The sequence below is a fragment of the Heptranchias perlo genome, chromosome 5, assembly GCF_035084215.1.
Source record: "Heptranchias perlo isolate sHepPer1 chromosome 5, sHepPer1.hap1, whole genome shotgun sequence".
Lineage (NCBI taxonomy): Eukaryota > Metazoa > Chordata > Chondrichthyes > Hexanchiformes > Hexanchidae > Heptranchias > Heptranchias perlo.
Genome location: NC_090329.1, coordinates 39430808 through 39450907, shown reverse-complemented (window position 1 = coordinate 39450907; position 20100 = coordinate 39430808). Strand labels below are relative to the sequence as shown.

At 42.3% G+C, this 20100-nt stretch overlaps 1 protein-coding gene across 1 annotated transcript in view; it reads right to left on the bottom strand.

Moving 5' to 3' along the window:
- The window catches only part of grhl1 (grainyhead-like transcription factor 1), a 104290-nt gene that overhangs the window by 23729 nt on the left and 60461 nt on the right, over positions 1 to 20100 (bottom strand). The window contains exons 10-11 of the mRNA XM_067984261.1: positions 3976 to 4134; positions 180 to 267 (exon numbers count right to left, since the gene is read on the bottom strand). Of these exons, the coding sequence (XP_067840362.1) occupies positions 180 to 267; positions 3976 to 4134 (247 nt within the window). The remainder of the gene's footprint in view (positions 1 to 179; positions 268 to 3975; positions 4135 to 20100) is intronic.

Genomic DNA, 20100 nt, shown 5'->3' with positions numbered 1-20100 from the left:
GAAAACTGATAAATGTCACAACTACCATGTAAAAAAAAAATCATAAAATTAAATAACCCCTAACCTAATCTGTAATCTCAAAAACCTGTGCACAATCTAACACGTGACATTTTGTTACTCTTTATAATATCCACACGCATTCTCCTGGTTTTGTCATTTTTATATACTTCAATACTCACACGTGTTCAGATGGGAACTACCATCATTGGATTTGGCCTTTTTACGAGATTGTTTACGTTCCTCATCGCGTATCTTTCGCTCGGCACCCTGTACATCAACATCATGTGAAAAATAAAAATGATAATTACCATACCGATCTTACTGCAGTTTCCAAGATTATTTATGCTGAATTAAGGGAGATACCATTTTAAGCGGATCATCTCAATAACTTGGCCACCAACAAAGCTCCCTGCACATGCCCCTGCTTAGAAGAGTTTGGTCTGCAACACTAGTTACTCAGCACAAAGGGGGAACCTTCCTCCCTCTTCCTGAAGTATTTATAACTGAATACTGGCCTGGTTTTCAGTGGAAAAGGTCCCAGGTTTTGTACTAGTTTGCAAATTATTGCTCCACAAGCAGGTAACGGCAATATACTCTAAGCATATACTCTGAATAATGTCTGATTTTTGCACTGAGAAATCTATCTCTGGCCTGTTGAACTTATGGAAAAAAAAGAGTCACAGGGAGAAGAATGTGAGCATTTTTGTGGTGTGTCTCAAGAACAAAGCAGTGGCTTTGGTTGGAGAATAACTTGTCAAATAGATTGGGGATAATTTTAGCTTTGGGTGATAGTGTAAACAGGAGTTATCGGATCAACCGCCCGTTATACATCTCTCCTGATTTTAATTTCCATTTACTTCAGGGGAAACGAAAATCGGGAGAGACGTGTAACGGGCGGCCAATCCAATATCGCCTGTTTTACACTATCTCAGTAATTGAACAATGGGAGGCCTTCAAGGAGGAGTTGGTTCAGCTACAGAATAGACCCATCCCTTCGAAGGGGAAAGGATGGGCATCCAAAGCTAGGGATCTCTAGATGACTAAAGATATAGAGATTCAAATGTAACAGAAAAAGGAGGTTTATGATGAATGTAAGGTTCATAAAACAGTAGAGAACCAGGCTGACTAGAGAAAGTACAGAGGAGATCTAAAAAAGGAAATAAGAGGGGCAAAGAGAGAGTATGAGAATAGATTAGATGGCTAACATAAAAGGGAACTCAAAAGTCTGTTCTAAGGAGAACAACCCCAGCTTCTCGTCTCCCCACATAACTGATGTCCCTCATCCCTGGTACCATTCTAATAAACCTCTTCTGGACCCTCTCTGAGGCCTTGACATCTTTTATATGTAGTAAAAAGGGTAGTCAAAGGAAGGGTGGGACAGATTAGGGACAACAAAAAAATCTTCTTGTGGAGGCAGAGAGCATGGCAGAGGTACTAAATGAGTACTTTGCATTGGTCTTCACTAGAGAAGAGGATGTTGCCATTGTAGCAGTAAAGGAAGAGGCAGTACTGATATTGGATGGGATAAAAATAGATAAAGAGGAGGTACTTAAAAGATTTACAGTACTCAAAGTCACCTGGTCCAGATGGGATGCATCCTAGGTTACCGAGGGAAGTAAGGGTGGAAATTGCGGAGGCTCTGACCACAATCTTCCAATCCTCCTTAGATATGGGGATGGTGCCAGAGGACTGCAAATGTTACAGCCCTGTTCAAAAAGGAGAGAGGGATAAACCCAGCAATTGCAGGCCAGTCAGCCTAACGTTGGTGGTGGGGAAACTTTTAGAGACAATAATCCAGGACAAAATTAATTGGCACTTGGAAAAGTATGGGCTAATAAATGAAAGTCAGCACGGATTTGTTAAAGGAAAATCGTGTTTGACTAACTTGATTGAGTTCTTTGATGAAGTAACGGAGATGGTTGATGAAGGTAGTTCAGCTGATGTTATGTATATGGACTTTCAAAAGGCATTTGATAAAGTGCCACATTATAGACTTGTGAGCAAAATTATAGCCCATGGGAATGAAGGGACAGTGGAAGCATGGATAAAAATTGGCTAGGGGACAGAAAGCAGAGAGTAGCAGTGAACGGTTGTTTTTCAGACTGGAGGTAAGTATACAGTGGTGTTCCCCAGGGGTTAGTATTAGGATCACTGCTCTTTTTGATATTTATTAATGACCTGGATTTGGGTATACAGTGCATAATTTCAAAGTTTACAGATGACACGAAACTCAGAAATGTAGTAAACAATGAGGAAGATAGTAACAGACTTCAGGGGGACATAGACAGACTGGTGAAATGGGCAGACACATGGCAGATGAAATTTAACGCAGAGAAGTGTGAAGTAATGCATTTTAGTAGGAAGAATGAGGAGAGGCAATATAAACTAAATGGTACAATTTTAAAAGGGGTGCAAGAACAAAGAGACCTGGGGGTGCACATACACAAATCTTTGAAGGACAAGTTGAGAAGGCTGTTAAAAAAACATGTGGGATCCTGGGCTTTATTAACAGAGGCATAGAGTACAAAAGCAAGGAAGTTACGCTAAAACTTTATAAAACACTGGTTAGGCCTCAGCTGAAGTATTGTGTTCAATTCTGGGCACCACACTTTAGGAAGGATGTCAAGGCCTTACAGAGGGTGCAGAGGAGATTTACTAGAATGGTACCAGGGATGAGGGAATTCAGTTATGTGGAGAGACTGAATAGCTGGGGTTGTTCTCCTTAGAACAGAGAAGGTTAAGGGGAGATTTGATAGAGGTGTTCAAAATCATGAATGGTTTTGATAGAGTAAATATGGAGAAACAGTTTCCAGTGGCAGAAGGGTTGGTAACCAGAGGACACAGATTTAAGATGATCAGCAAAAGAGCCAGAGGAAACATTTTTTTACGTAGCGAGTTGTAATGATCTAGAATGCAGTGCCTGAAGCAGTGGTGGTGGAAGCAGATTCAATAGTAACTTTCGAAAGGGAATTAGATAAATATTTGAAAGGAAAAAATGTACAGGGCTATGAGGAAAGAGCTGGGGAATGGGACTAATTGGATAGCTCTTTCAAAGAGCTGGCACAGGCATGATGGGCCGAATGGCCTCCTCCTGTGCTGTACCTACTACGATACTATGAGGCTGCTACCTAAACAAGGCTGGCATTTAGAAAATGACACTATTATTCTCTTCTCATCTATGTGCATTTATCATTTATTTTTCAATTGTATGGGAATGTAAATATGGAATGAGAGAAGGCCACTTGGACCATCAGGCCTGTTCCTCTGCAGACAATGTGCAATTTGCCCTATTACACGATACTGTGAGGAATGTGCAGGACAAGTTGTAACTTTATACGAGATTGCAGATGTGTATCCTTATTATACTGGTGTTTGGCTCCCTGTTGTTTTGCCATCTACAAAACTTGTTTTGTGCAAAACATTCTAACATAAAGAAAGAAAGAATGACTTGCATTTATATAGCGTCTTTCACGACCCCAGGACATCCCAAAGTGCTTTACAGCCAATGAAGTACTTTTTTTTAAGTGTAGTCACTGTTGTACAGATACTTGTGAAGATTCTGCCACTATAGGGAGGGAATTTGCAAGGCGCCACTCCCAATGTGGTCTGGAGCAAGTTGGTCCATTAAAAGCTACAGAACAGAATGTCTCCCTTCTTTGGCCCATGCAATCCCACACACATGAGGGACTGGCAACTTACATCTTGGCTGCACATCATAGCCCATCCTCCCAAGCATAAAGTATAAAATGGTGGAAGAAGCAATGCTGCTGCTCCACAAACAATGCACTCGGTCATTTCCTTCTGATTACATACAAGGAGGCACTTTACAAATTTACCCTCCGAGCATGGAGCTTTGCAGCAAGTTAGTACTCAGTGCAAACTAACCACATGGTATTGTCTGACGTCAAGATCTATGCTTGACCAAAAAAAAGTACCGTAAAGGGTAAAGTTAGACCCCTTAGTCCATCACCATACCTTGTCACAGAAGACTTTAATCTGGCAGTAGGCCCTGTGGATGGGTTTGTTGCTTCGGGTGTTGTAACTGTATGTGTCGATCTGGATGTTCAAAGGTAGCCCTTTGACTCCTTTCTGAGATGAGAAGTCTGTGCTGAGACAGTTTACTGAGATGAAAATCTGTAACAGCAAGCAGTCAGAAACCTTAAGTGGAGCAAGTTAAGGATAAAGTAGTAAAGCAGACAAATACTTTTAACTGTACTATGACTACAGTAATCACTGGCACCTATTTAGTTTCAATACCACAAATGTAAAAGTGGGAGATAGCGAGGTTAATTTTGCAAGGCTCCGTTTCCAGCACAGAGCCTCACGAGTAGCGAGTGTGCTGATGAAGATAGTAGCTCCGATTTTACAGACTTTGCTCACTGCTAGTTTCACTCTGGGTCAGGGTCGGAGACTCACAAAATTATCCCCATAATCCCTAGATCAGACGTGCAATGATTTTTCGGTGGACTTGAACCGATGACCTTTGGATGAGTTTACCACATTCAGTATTTACACTGGAACGGTTCAATATCTGTACTGATCTATTCCTACAACAAGCACATTAGATGGGCTGGAACACTGGGATGAAGACATGAACCAGCATATATGGAAAAGCACTGTTTCTGGTTTCCTAGTTGCACTGAAAACTCCATTTCACAGGTGGGAGGGGGAGGGGAGAGATTTCCTCTGGGGGATCTGTGAAATGAAATCACAATCCAGATCCGGTGTACAATTTTGTTACACACAAGCTACAGAAGTAATCTCCCATGCATTTAAAAAAATATATTGAATATGTCATGACAGAAATCCAATGACTATAGAGAATTCCTTCGGACAATATTGCCTAGAATTTGCTGGCAAAATACAGAGAGGCTAATGGCTCTCGCCGTTATTTATGCATAAATGGTCCAGCAACTTCAGGCGAGGGGCAGATGTGCGATTAAACTCAAATATCCAAAAGTTGCTGTCCAAGTTGCGCGTTCCGCCGTTAGCTTCGCGAAAACAACATCTCGCTGTCTGCCTCAGCGTTGAAATGCAATGAATGATGTGAAGTTGCTGTATTTGCGCAATAGATAGGAACTAAACTCGCCACAGAAAGTTAACTCTTGTCCATCCCAGTTTAAGCACACTTTTAATTACGTGATAAGTGTTAACTACTGCCAATCAATCTCTCTGGCACTGAAAATTAACTATTACAAGTGTGGAGTCTCATTCCTTCAGGTTTTAGTTGTCATTGGAAATTTTAAAAATGTAAAACTTTACATTTAAAACATTTTTTTTACTTTTCCTTTCTGTCTCTTTGTTTCTCTCTCTTTTAATCCAATCTTTCTTTCCTTCTTTTTATTTCTCTTTCTGCACCTGATTTGACATTGGATTTACCCGCTCTAATTTACATTTCCTTCTCAGTCCTTGCGCTGTTAATTTCACAATCCTTCAATCTGATTGGTTAAGGAGATATACAGTTGCATGTCCTGTTCACTCAAGTCCGAGATGCCCCGATTCCCTCGCTGTGACGTCGTTAGATGCCCTGCTGCAGCTAAATTTGGCCCATTATGTAGATAATTATGGAAAGACTAACTGCTTACCTTTTTGGGGGCTTCCTCTACACAATTGTCTTGTCCCCAAGTGAAAAAAAATAGCCACCAAAGTGTGGCACATTTTAAATTACATGCAACTAAAAATTTTATTTTTCAAATCAAAAGGAAAACACTTGCATTTACATATTCTCATTTCATATCCTCAGGATATCCTAAAGCACGTTACAGTCAATTGATTACATTTGAAACACAGTCACTGTGATTATTTAGGCTGACAGAATAGCCGATTTGTACATAAATTCTCACAAACAGGAAATAAGATAAATGACCAGTTAGGTGTTGGCTGAGGGAGGAATGTTGACCAAGACACAGGATGATCTACTTACTCTTCTTTTAATAATGTCCACCTGAGCAGACAGACGGGGCCTCTATTTAGCATTTCTTTCTTCTTCCCTCTCCTTAGCATTTCAAATGAAAGAGACCCCCTCCAACAATGCAGCATTCCCTCAGTGCACTGAAGTGACAGCCCAGATTACTTCCTCAAAACCTGTAGTGGGGCTTGAACCCACAACCCTGATGCAATTTACTCTGGCCCCAGGCTTGAGTTTCCTCTCGATGAGCCCACTGTCTCATTCTGCTCTACCCTTGGTTTCCTTTGTCATGCCCACTGTAGCACTCATTGTTGCTCACCCAGAGTAGCAATCCAATTGCCTCATTCCCTGTTCTCAGCGAATGCCATCACCGGAAGGACTCCAGCAATTCAAGGAGAAGGCCCAGCACCACCTTTTCAGGACAACTAGGGATGGGCAATAAATGCGGGCCTGCGAGCATTACCCACGTCCCAAGAACAAATAATAATTTAAAAATTCCGGGGGAGGGCAGTGCCTAAGAGCCCCAGCGAGAACAATTTCAAATCAATTTGGGTGGAGGTTAGAAATAGCAAAGGAAAGAAATCACTGGTAGCAGTAGTATACAGGCCCCCTAACAGTAGCTATGCTGTAGGGCAAAATATTAATCAGGAAATAAGGGGGGCATGTAACAAAGGTAATGCAATAATCATGGGCGATTTTAACTTTCACATAGATTGGACAAATCAAATTGGCAAAAATAGCCCTGAGGAGGAGTTCATAGAGTGTATTAGGGACTGTTTCTTAGACCAATACGTCGGGGAACCAACCAGGGAACAGGCCATTTTGGATCTGATAATGGGTAACGAAACAGGATTAATTAATGATCTCAAAGTAAAGGATCCCTTGGGAAGCAGTGATCATAACATGATAGAATTTCACATCCAGTTTGAGAGCGAGGATCTTGGGTCTGAAACTACTGTATTAAACCTAAATAAGGACAATTATAAAGGAATGAGGGTGGAATTGGCTAAAGTGGACTGGGTAAACAGATTAGATGGTATGATGGTGGATAGGCAGTGGCAAACATTTAAAAAGATATTTTAAGACTCGCAACAAAAATATATCCCTGTGAGGAGGAAAGACTCCACAAAAAGGGTGAACCAACCATGGCTAACTAAGGAAGTCAAGGATGGTATCAGGTTAAAAGGAAAAGCATACAACATGGCAAAGATTACTGGTAAGCCCGAAGATTGGGAAAACTTTAAAAACCAGCAAAGGATGACTAAAAGAATAATAAAGAGGGAGAAAATAAATTATGAGAGTAAACTAGCAAGAAATATAAAAACTGACAGTAAAAGCTTCTACAAGTATATAAAAAGGAAGAGGGTAGCTAAAGTAAACATTGGTCCCTTCGAGGATGAGACTGGGGAAATAATAATGGAAAACAAGGAAATGGCAGAGGAACTGAACAGATATTTTGTATCTGTCTTCACAGTCGAAGACACTAATAATATACCAATAATAGTAGAAAATCAAGGGGCAAAGGGGAGGGAGGAACTAAAAACAATCACTATCACTAGAGAAAAAGTACTAGGAAAACTAATGGGTCTAAAGGCTGACAAGTCCCCTGGACCTGATGGCTTGCATCCGAGGGTCTTAAAGGAAGTGGCTACAGAGATAGTGGATGCATTGGTTATAATCTTCCAGAATTCACTAGATTCTGGAAAGGTCCCAGCGGATTGGAAAACCGCAAACGTAACACCCCTATTCAAGAAGGGAGAGAGACAGAAAGCAGGCAACTATAGACCAGTTAGCCTAACATCTGTCATTGGGAAAATGCTAGAATCCATTATTAAGGAAGTAGTAGCAGGACATTTGGAGACTCATAATACAATCAAGGAGAGTCAACATGGTTTTATGAAGGGGAAATCATGTCTGACAAATTTATTAGAGTTCTTTGAGGAAGTAACGGGTAGGGTGGATAAAGGGGAACCAATGGATGTAGTATATTTGCATTTCCAAAAGGCATTCGATAAGATGCCACATAAAAGATTACTGCACAAGATAACAGCTCATGATGTTGGAGGTAATATACTGGCATGGATGGAGGATTGGCTAACTAACAGAAAACAAAGAGTCAGGATAAAAGGGTCATTTTCAAAATGGCAATCTGTAACTAGTGGGGTGCCGCAGGGCTCAGTGCTGGGGCCTCAACTATTTACAATATATATCAATGACTTGGATGAAGGAACAGAGTGTCTTGTGGCCAAATTTGCTGATGAAACAAAGATAGGTGGAAAAGCAAGTTGCGATGAGGACACAAAGTCTCTGCAAAGGGATATTGACAGGTTAAGCGAATGGGCAAAAATTTGGCAGATGGAATATAACGTGGGAAAATGTGAATTCATCCACTTTGGGAGGAAAAAATAAAAAAGCAAAATATTATTTGAATGGAGAAATACTGTAAAATGCTGTGGTACAGAGGGATCTGGTGTCCTTATACATGAAACACTAAAAGTCAACATACAGGTGCAGCAGGTAATCCGGAAGGCAAACGGAATATTGGCCTTTATTTCTAGGGGGATGGAGTATAAAAGCAGGGAAGTCATGCTACAACTGTACAGTGTGCTGGTGAGACCACACCTGGAGTACTGCATACAGTTCTGGTGCCCTTATTTAAGGAAGGACATACTTGCATTGGAGGCAGTTCAGAGATTGATTCCGGGTATGGAAGGGTTGTCTTACGAGGAAAGATTGAACAAGTTGGGTCTATATTCATTGAAGTTTAGAAGAATGAGAGGAGATCTTATTGAAACATACAAGATTCTGAGGGGACTCAATAGGGTAGATGCTGAGAGGATGTTACCCCTCATGGGGCAATCTAAAATTAGGGGGCATAGTCTCAGAATGAGGGGTCGCCCGTTTAAGACAGAAATGAGGAGGAATTTCTTCTCCCAGAGGGTCGTGAATCTTTGGAATTCTTTACCCCAAAAAGCTGTGGAGGCTGAGTCATTGAATACATTCAAGGCTGAGTTAGACAAATTTTTGATCAGCAAGGGAGTCAAAGCATATGGGGAAAAGGCGGGAAAGTGGAGCTGAGGTAAAAATCAGATCTGCCATGATCTCATTGAATGGCGGAGCAGGCTCGAGGGGCCGAATGGCCTTCTCCTGCTCCTATCTCTTATGGTCTTATTCCGACGTAACTGTTGGGATTGCGGCCTGCAGATTTTTCAGGGCCCATGCCACTAACTGAACGTGGCAGATGTGTTACAAAACAGGTGAAAGAGTAAAGTGAGAAAGTCTGGAAGGAAAAAAGGACAGTCAGCCCAAAAGCCAGCTCCTTCAAAAGGACTGTACACAATTTCTGCTGTCAGATAGTGGTATACAAACTGAATTAAAATGGCAAAATGTAACCAATAATATAGAAAAAACACCCTTTGTTTCCCAGCAGAGTTTAATTAGATATAAAGAGGAGACACCCATAAATAAGGTTATCACATAGGGATCATTTTACGACTTTGCCCTCCTAATTGCTCCTACTATATATGAAATACTGCCTGGGAGAGTGCAAGCCACTCAGCAAGTTTGGACATGTTCGTCAAAGAATGGAAGGCTCCTGCTTGAATTTCTCTTGCAGTATGTGGTGCCCTCTGCTGAACGACACGTAGCAGCAACTTTTTAAAAAAATATATATTTGGCAATATAATATCAAGTTACAGCCAGAGCCAACTGTAACAAGCAGACATCTCCCAAAATTGACCCACAGGGAGACTTGGTGAAATTGTACAGCGGTACCATCAGACAGTAGATTTACCATCAGACAGTAGATTTACCATCAGATAATAGCTTTACCATCAGACAATAGATTTACCATCAGACAATAGATTTACCATCAGACAGTAGATTTACCATCAGACAATAGATTTACCATCAGATAATAGCTTTACCATCAGACAGTAGATTTACCATCAGACAGTAGATTTACCATCAGACAATAGATTTACCATCAGATAATAGCTTTACCATCAGACAGTAGATTTACCATCAGACAATAGATTTACCATCAGACAATAGATTTACAATCAGACAATAGATTTACCATCAGACAGTAGATTTACCATCAGACAGTAGATTTACCATCAGACAGTAGATTTAGCAACAGGCAATAGATTTTCCACAACCTAATATATGTGCCAGTATTCTTGGTTAATTCTGTGTTTAAGCTTCTACCTATAAGAGACATTGTTCCAGGTAATGATACTACAGTTCTGTGATGAAATGGACACGAGTCACCTCAGTCAAAATGATACACATTAACGCAATGGGGCCTAAATTGGGCTGTGTAGACCCCATTGTTTTGGCGCTACACGGCCTCTCCGACATCCAAGACGCCATCTTGGTATAGGAGTTAGCGTAGGCGCAGATAACGAATGCTGGAATCATGTAAACTAGGGAGAAAATGGCTTCAATCAGTGTGTAACACTAATTTAAAGTGATAGACACCATTTCGGGACTTAACGCTCAACTCAACGCACAGTCTTAAATCCAACCATCTGAACGAATCTTAGAGTGCCTGGAGGACCCCCCACCGACGCTATTTAAAGGGACCATGCAGGATTTACAGGTTAGTGGCTGGATTATTGCTTCTGGCTGCCAAGACATTTGTAATTGTTTTTGGAGGTCTCCTAGACTTGAATACAAGGACACGGGGACATAGCCTAACATTTAGAGCCAAGACGTGCAGGAGAGAAATTAGGAAATGCTTCTACACGCAAAGGGTGGGAGACGTTTGGAACGCTCTTCTGCAGACGCCAGGTCATGCTAGCTCACTTGTGAATGTTAAATCTGAGATTGATAGATTTCTGTGAACCAAGGGTATTAAGGGATATGGGGCTAAGGCGGGTATATGGAGTTAGGTCACAGGTCCACCATGATCTCATTGAATGGTGGAACAGGCTTGAGGGGCTAAATGCCACTACCACTTGCTGCCTCTTGATATGCGCCACCTTCTCCTGCAAGAAAGTGAGATGTGTGTCTGGGTGATGTGCCCGTCATGGTTGAATAGCTGCCAGTGTGTGTGGCCTGTGAGTTGTGGGTGGGCGGCTTGAAACAGTAGTAATGTGTAAGGGTGAGAGGAAGCATCTGATTGGAAGAATTGAGTACTGATGGAAAGAGTTTGTTGGTATGTGGGTGATGGGGGGTGTAGTGTGTGGAGCAGTGGATGCGGCTAGTGGTGCAGTTGGTAGGAGACACCACTTGACAGTTGACCTCACTCACCTTGACCACTCATGTCAAAGCATTGAACTTCTTCCTGCACTGCATCCATGTTCACGATGCTGTGCGCCTGGCATTGACTTTGTCCCCCGCTGCCTCCCACTGCCTTTTGAGTATATGTCTGGAGGGCCTCTTCTCCCTCCCCCCCCCCCCCACCGAGGATATAGAATGTCCCTCCTTCTGTCCACCTCTTGCGCCCAAGGTCTCTAGTGCATCAGCAGAGAACCTTGGTGCATGCACTCTCAAAGACCTGATACCAACTCAGATCGGCAGATTGGAGGATGTGGGATTTTGTAGTGTGCAACCTTAATTCAATGTTTTAACAAAACTCATCAGTGTGTAAACATAGGGATGGGACCTGCATCTCTGTTTTATGTGTATGATGTCTGATCTCCGTTCAGATTCCGTGCAGACAGTAGACTGTTATTTTCAGCAAATAACAGGTACCAGCTACCTTTAAGAGATTTCTAAGAAACATCCTCCCTTTAAGAGATTGAGCTCCCTCTGGTGGTGGAAAGTGCGAATTGCATTGATTCCATGTGCAAGGCCTGGAAAGGAACGCTGATTGCAGGTAAGTGCTCCGGTGGATCCAAACTTGCATCCTGCCTGCGCAGGGGCCATTGGGCACGGGGTACTACCGCATCGCGCTACCCACATCCAAAAACGGCCCCTATCGCATATTTCCCCCAATGTACCTGTTAAAAAAAAATCTTGCACACTTATATCAGCTTGATATTTTATAGGCTGGTGTAGATCAATAAAACAGTAGTCTGCTAACTTCCGAACCCATACTTCTCTCGTTTTGATGACTAAATGGTGAACAAACCATCCTCTGCTATTAATCAAAACTAGGCCAAAAAAACCAGCAAATTTGTCACCAACATGCAACTAATCTGTGTGAATAGGGTCATTGTTGCTGCCGAGAACAAGATAGCATCAGGAGTTTGTCATGGATATTGTACTCTTCCATATTTCCATCAATAGCTTCATTATTTTAAAGTTGGAAATGACCCAAAAACAAACAATTCATGAGGAATTTTTATTCATTAATGCAATAAGTCGTGCATTGTACAATCCAGTATCTTAAGAGTTCTATCCTGATTTTTATGCCAACTAGCAAAAAGAAATCATTTGTGCAAACATATATTTTGCACCCTGCATTTTTCAGGCCATAAATGCCTGCTTTTATGGCACACGATTCAATATTAATATTGCTGGGGCAACTGGGGATCACAGATATTCTCTAGGTGTTCTCTAAATGTTTAAGTGTTAAATACCGAAATGATTTGATAAGAAAACATGAGGGAGTTGTGTAGGTCTTACCCAAATGTAAAATAATATGTATATTTAACGCCTAAATGGCAAGTATGGTATTATTAAAAAACACAATAGAGTTAATGCTTTTGTTTGTTTTCTTTTAATATTTGTCTTTGTCAGAGGCCTTTCCGGTTTATGTATTTTTAAAAAATACATTCAACAACAGCAACAATTTGCATTCATATTGCTTCTTTAACATATCGGGCCGGAATTTGCTGTCAAAATAACAGTGAGGCTAATGGCGCTTGCTGTTCTTCATGGGTAATTGGTACAGCAACTTCAGGCGAGGAGCAGGTGCGTGGTTAAACGTGAATATCCAAAAGTTGCTGTCTGAGTTGTGTCGCTCCGCCATTAGCTTCGCAAAAACGGCATCTCACTCTTAGCCTCCCCATTTTTTTTGTTAGGAATTTGCTGTATTTGCCCATTAATTGCCCATTAAATTCACCACGGAAAGTTCAGTCTGGTCATTACAGGTGTGAGTACCCTTTTAACGAGTGATGTGTTAATTACTGCCAATCAATCTCTCTTGCACCGAAAATTAACTATTACAAGTATGGAGTCTCATTTCTTCGGGTTTTGAAATTTTTGGGGAGATTTTAAAAATGTCAAATTTTAATTTTTTTCTTGCTTTTCCTTTCTAACTTTTTTTTCTCTCTCTCTTAATCCAAACTTTCTTTCCCTCTCTTTATTCCTCTTTCTGTACCTGATTTGACATTGAATTCACCCCCTTTAATCCACCCTCCTTCTCGGTCTTTCCTGTGTTTATTTTCCAATTCTTCAATCTGATTAGTTAAGGAGATCCCTGTTGACTCAGGTCCCTGATGCCCTGTTTTGTTTGCTGTGCCGTTATCAGCTCGCACTTTCAGCAACTTTGTGGGCTAAATTTTTTTGTGTTGAAGGGTGCGGGGCAAGTCTAACTAATGGCAGATGCCGTTAGATGCCCTGCAACAGCAAAATCCACCCCAAAATACATCGCAAGGTACTTTACAGGGGCAAGAATGGACAAAGAGTGGTAATAGGAGAGCTGCAGGAGGTGACTGATAGCATGGTCAAAGAGGTAGGTTTTGAAAAAAAATAGTGCGAGAGATTTACGGAAACAGTTCCAGAATGTGGGACCAAGGTGGCTGAAGGCTCTGTCACTGAAGATGGAGTGGGGAGGGGGGGGGGGGGTGGTGGGGGGAAGGCAGAGTTGGAAACACAGAGGGCACACTGGCAGGTAGGGCTGGAGCGGGCTGCAGACATAAGAAGGGGTGACATTGTGAAAGGATTTGTAAACAAGGACAAAAAATTGGAATTTGTGCTTGGAGGTGGGAAACCAATGGAGGTTGGCAAAGACAAGGGTGAAGGGGAGCAGGGCTTAGTGAGAGCTCCAGATGAAAGCAATGGAGAAGTCAAGCCTGGAAGTGACAAAAAAGTGGATGAGGATTTCAGTGACATTAGTGGCGAGAACAAGAGCAGAGATGGCATTGGTGTGGAGGTGGAAATAGGTGGTCTTGGTGATGGATAAGATATATGTGCTGGGAATTTTCTTAGGGGTTCTCTTGATCAGCCGAATGTGGCTCTCTATCCCGTCATCTAAGTTGTTAATAAATACAGTAAATAGTTGAGGCCCCAACGCAGATCCTTGTGGGACACCACTAGTAACATCCTGCCAATTTGAGTATCTGCCCATTATCCCTACTCTCTGTCTCCTGCCGCTCAGTCAATTTCCTAACCAGGTCAATAATTTGTCCTCAATTTCATGAGCTTCAACTTTAGCTAACAGTCTCTTATGAGGGACTTTATCGAATGCCTTCTGGGGATTCTAGGAGTAGGGGGCACAGTCTAAAAATTAGAGCCAGACCTTTCAGGAGTGAGATTAAAAAACATTTCTACACACAAAGGGTGTTAGAAGTTTGGAACTCTCTTCTGCAAACGGCAATTGATACTAGCTCAATTGCTAAATTTAAATCTGAGATAGATAGCTTTTTGGCAACCAAAGGAATATGGGCCAAAGGCAGGTATATGGAGTCAGATCACAGATCAGCCATGATCTTATCAAATAGCGGAGCAGGCACAAGGGGCTGAATGGCCTACTCCTGTTCCTATGTTTCCTATGTTCCTATGTTCTGGAAATGCCTATAAACAAGATCTGTAGACATGCCCCTGTCCACTACTTTATCCACCTCTTCAAAAAATTCAATCAAGTCCGTCAGGCATGAACTACCCTTTACAAAGCCATGCTGAGTTTCTCTGATCAGCTGAAAATGTTCAAGGTGTTCAGTCACTCTATCCTTAATCATAGACTCTAGTAATTTCCCGACAACAGATATTAGGCTAACTGATCTATAATTCCTTGGTTTCCCTCTCCAACCTTTCTTAAATAGTGGAGTGACATGTCCAACTTTCCAATCTAAAAGAACGGTTCCTGAATCGAGAGAACTTTGGAAGATTATAGTTAAGGCATCTGCAATGTTCTCACCTACTTCCTTTAAAACTCTGGGATGGAGGCCATCCGTTCCTGGGGATTTGTCACTCTTTAGTGCCATTATTTTCTTCATTACTGTTAATTTGCTTACGTTAATTATGGTGAGATCCCGTCCCTGATTCAAAATTAGTTTCCTTGGGGTGTCCGGCATGTTATCCTCTTCCTCTGCTCTAACTCCTGACACAAAGTAATTATTTAACATGTCTGCCATTTCCTTATTTTCATTTACAATATCACCATTATCTGCTTTTAAGGGGCCCACATTGCTCTTGACCACCCTCTTTTCCCTAATATAATTGTAAAAAAATTTTATGTTAATTTTGATATCCCTTATAAGTTTCTTTTCATACTCCCTTTTTGTAGCTCTTACTATCTGTTTTGTCACCCTTTGCTGATCTTTGTATCTCTCCCAGTCATCAGGATCTGTGTTATTTTTTACATTTTTATATGCTTTTTCTTTTAGTTTTATGTTGTCCCTTACCTCTTGTCGTCCACGGCTTTTTTTTTGGCAAGTAGAGCTCTTGCCCACTGATCTTCTGTTGTTTTACCCATTAACAGATTTGCCCAGTTTACTGCGGACAGTCTCTGTCTCACCCCGTTGAAGTCGGCCTTACCTAAATTTAGAACCTTAGTAGCTGAGACGGGTTTCTCCTTTTCAAACACGATGTGGAACTCGATCATGTTATTATCGCTATTAGATATATGTTCACGCACTGTTAGGCTGTTAGCTAAATCTGGCTCATTACTCACTATTAAATCTAATATGGCCTGCCCCCTTGTTAGTTCTAGGACATATTGTTGCAGAAAGCTGTCCTGAACACACTCAAGAAATTCGCTACCTTTCTGACATGAGCTCGTTTTCATAAAGTCAACCCTTGTGAAAACCAGGGAACGTAATGCTCATTGTGATCTAGTCCCTCCGCCTCTGGACTTGAAAGTTTACAATAATAGATTTTTAAAATATTTTTTTTAAAAATTGACTGAAAAAAATAAATAGACAACTAATTGGTGGAAAGTGGGCTCAGGTCAAGAAACAAAACACTGATTACAGTCCTGAAGGGGAGGAGGAGACCTGCAGCAAAAGCTGAAAGGTTAGATTGTATGTTGGAAACTGGCCTGGACAGCTGGGCATCCAGATCCCATGTACTATTTTCCCAAACTAGTCCTCTATAGCTTGAAACATCTTCCTGTGTACTTTCCTATTAACTGTGAAAAACAAAATACAGCCAAAAATATGTATTGCAACATTGCAATTATGCAATTTGCTAAATAATAAGTTAATAAATACTATCTATCTGTGCTCTAGTATTGAGAAAACACCATCCTCTGGGCCATGTGTAGCCCATTATTACCAATTGGAAGCTCACATTCACTAAAATAAAACAGGCCTGAGCCAGCAAAAAGTGGGGAGGGGAACTGAGCCAAGTGCGGAACTATTTAAGCACAGCTTTCCTCTGGACATGTGTCTGGGACCCCTGGGACAGTGACCCAAGAACACAATTGCAACTTTCTTGGATTGTTGCCCATGTATGAAAGCATAAAGTATTTGCAACCAAGTACCTGGATCATGTTATGTGGACAATCATACCTCTCTCGCTTCAAGTGTACAACATCTGTGTCAGAGTGTCACTGGTTGCTTAGGCAAGTCATTCTCTGAAGATCTACAGCTAAGGAGTGATATTTTACTGAACTACTGCTTTATATCAACTACAATTATTATATTTTGAGTCATCATACATTCATATCATTTCATCAAAATACACAAGCAGGTACGACATAAATTGAAATTGGTGAAATGTAAATTTAGAGCAAATACCAGAAAAAATTCACTACTCGGAGTGCTAAATGTTTGGAATAATCTACCAAGGAGGAGATTGCGGGCAAAGGAGGAGATTGCGGGGGCTCTGACACATATATTCAGAACCTCTCTGGCCACAGGGGATGTGCCAGAGGACTGGAGAACCGCTAATGTATTACCATTATTCAAGAAGGGGAGTAGGGAAAAACCGGGGAACTACAGGCCAGTGAGCCTAACATCAGTGGTAGGAAAATTATTGGAAAAAATTCTGAAGGACAAAATTAGTCTCCACTTGGAGAAGCAAGGATTAATCAGGGATAGTCAACATGGCTTTGTCAAGGGAAGATCATGTCTGACTAATTTGATTGAATTTTTTGAGGGGGTGACTAGGCGTGTGGATGAGGGTAACGCAGTGGATGTGGTATACATGGATTTCAGTAAGGCCTTCGATAAAGTCCCCCACAGGAGACTGGTCAAGAAGGTACGAGCCCATGGAATCCAGGGTGCCTTGGCACTTTGGATACAAAACTGGCTTAGTGGCAGAAGGCAGAGGGTGATGGTCGAAGGTTGTTTTTGTGACTGGAAGCCTGTGGCCAGTGGGGTACCACAGGGATCGGTGCTGGGTCCCTTGCTGTTTGTGGTCTACATTAATGACTTGGATATGAATGTAAAAGGTATGATCAGTAAGTTCGCTGATGATACAAAAATTGGTAGGGTGGTAAATAGCGAGGAGGATAGCCTCAGTCTGCAGGACGATACAGATGGGTTGGTCAGATGGGCGGAACAGTGGCAAATGGAATTTAACCTGGAAAAGTGCGAGGTGATGCACTTTGGAGGGACTAATAAGGCAAGGGAATACACAATGAATGGGAGGACCCTAGGCAAGACAGAGGGTCAGAGGGATCTTGGTGTGCAAGTTCACAGATCCCTGAAGGCGGCGGAACAGGTAGATAAGGTGGTAAAGAAGGCATATGGGATACTTGCCTTTATTAGCTGAGGCATAGAATAACAAGGAGGTTATGATGGAGCTGTATAAAACACTGGTTAGGCCACAGCTGGAGTACTGTGTGCAGTTCTGGTCGCCACACTACAGGAAGGATGTGATCGCTTTGGAGAGGGTGCAGAGGAGATTCACCAGGATGTTACCAGGGCTGGAGCGCTTCAGCTATGAAGAGAGACTGGGAAGATTGGGTTTGTTTTCCTTGGAGCAGAGGAGGCTGAGGGGGCACATGATTGAGGTGTACAAAATTATGAGGGGCACAGATAGGATGGATACTAAGGAGCTTTTTCCCTTCGTTGAGGGTTCTATAACAAGGGGACATAGATTCAAGGTAAAAGGCGGGAGGTTTAGAGGGGATTTGAGAAAGAACTTTTTCACCCAGAGGGTGGTTGGAGTCTGGAACTCACTGCCCGAAAGGGTTGTGGAGGCAGGAACCCTCACAACATTCAAGAAGCATTTGGATGAGCACTTGAAATGCCATAGCATACAAGGCTACGGACCAAATGCTGGAATATGGGATTAGAGTAGACAGGGCTGATGGCCGGCGCGGACACGATGGGCCGAAGGGCCTCTATCCGTGCTGTATAACTCTATGACTCTAAGTAAGGTCATAAAAGCAAAAACATTGGGGTTATTCAAAATACGGTTACATACCATAATAGAAGGGCTAAAGAACTACAGGGATGAGCTTCAAAGGGGCCATTACTAATCTAATGTTCTTTCTGTTGTCTGTGCAGTGCAGCCACTTCAGCTGGCCAGTAGGGGGCACTTTTGAACTATTACACAGGAATGAGTCAGATTGCCGAAGGCATGAGCTCCAAGGGAGCTAGTGTCAATGGGCAACCAGGCAATTAATTCAGTGTTATTTATCCAACCAGGAGATTAATTCACTGCATTTTGAAGGAAAACAACTTGGAAAGACCTGTTTGTCTGCTTGCTAGATACAAACAAAATACTGCTGTCCTATGAACATTGCCTCAGTTTCTCCTCCCTTTAAAGTTATTCCTTTAATGACTCATTCGGTATTAAAATGGATGTCAGATTTATTAGCTACCAGGAAATGGCACCACTGTACCTAACTCTTCCCACCCTTCCATTGCCAGCTGGCTTTCCATGCAGTCATTTCCCCCTAATTACCTTGACCACTGCACAGGACTAACTTGAAAAAACAGTAAAAGAAATTTGATTTGATTTCTGAAACTGATGCAAGATTCATCTAAACTATCAAACAAATACAATGTATCTTTAGTATGGAAACAGGATATATTTTATTACTCCTCAGGTCAAGTATATAGCTGAGAATTGGGGTGTGGGCGTCACTGGCAAGGCCGGCATTTATTGCCCATCCTTTGCTGCCCTGAAAAGGTGGTGGGCCGCCTTCTTAAACCGCTGCGATCCAAGCAGTGAAGGTACTCCCCCCAATGCTGTTATTCTTTGTAGCGATTTGATACAAAGTAGTGGTTTGCTAGGCCACTTCAAAGGGAAGTTAAGAATCAGCCACGTTGCAAAAGACCCTGGGCTGTAGCTTCAAACCATCTGCTACCACAGGAGTAAAGTAAATGACTTTTAAGCGCTGCACTAAGTCTCACCTGCCTGTCACAGTTTGGCCCAGATTCTTCTAACCTCTGGACATATTTGCTCTTTGGGAGGAAAAGGTGTAAGCAAATGAGTCCAGCTTGTACCAGAATGAACAAGCGAGTGATTTTGTCTTCTTTTCTCTTTACCTCTCCTAGGCCCCTCATTCCTGTCATCATGCCTCCTTTTATTTCTCCCCTCTTGGGTATTCTGCCCCTCCAAATCCCAACCCCAACCCGTCAACCCTCCTCGACCTACCAACCCTCCTGCTGCCATCCCAGGCTTGATTCCCTCTTAGATAAGCCTACAGCTTCCCTCTGTGCCTCCCTTGGCATCCTCCGAAGGAACCATCGAAGCACTCGTAACTGCCTCTTTACGAGCAGCAACCCCCACTGCTCCATCCTACTCTCTTGCCAACTTTCCCGCCCAGCGCGCCCACTAGGGGCTAATCTTGCCAATCTCCTTCCCCTCCCAGCGCTGACCCTGTGGACTCTGCCAGTAGATCAGCTATCACCACCCCTCTCCACATCTCCCTCCACAATGTCCATTCACTTGTGAACAAGGCCCTTGCCATCCATGAGCATGTTGTGGATGATTGCATTGACATCATAGCCTTGACGGAAACCTGGCTGACGGGTGATGATACCTTCCCCCTTAATGAAGCCTCCCTGCATGGCTATACCTTCCACCGCTTGCCCCGCCCAGACTGCCATGGTGGCGGTGTGACCCTTATCACCAAATCTCACTTTGGTCTGACCCCCTACTCCTCTGGCACCTTCTCC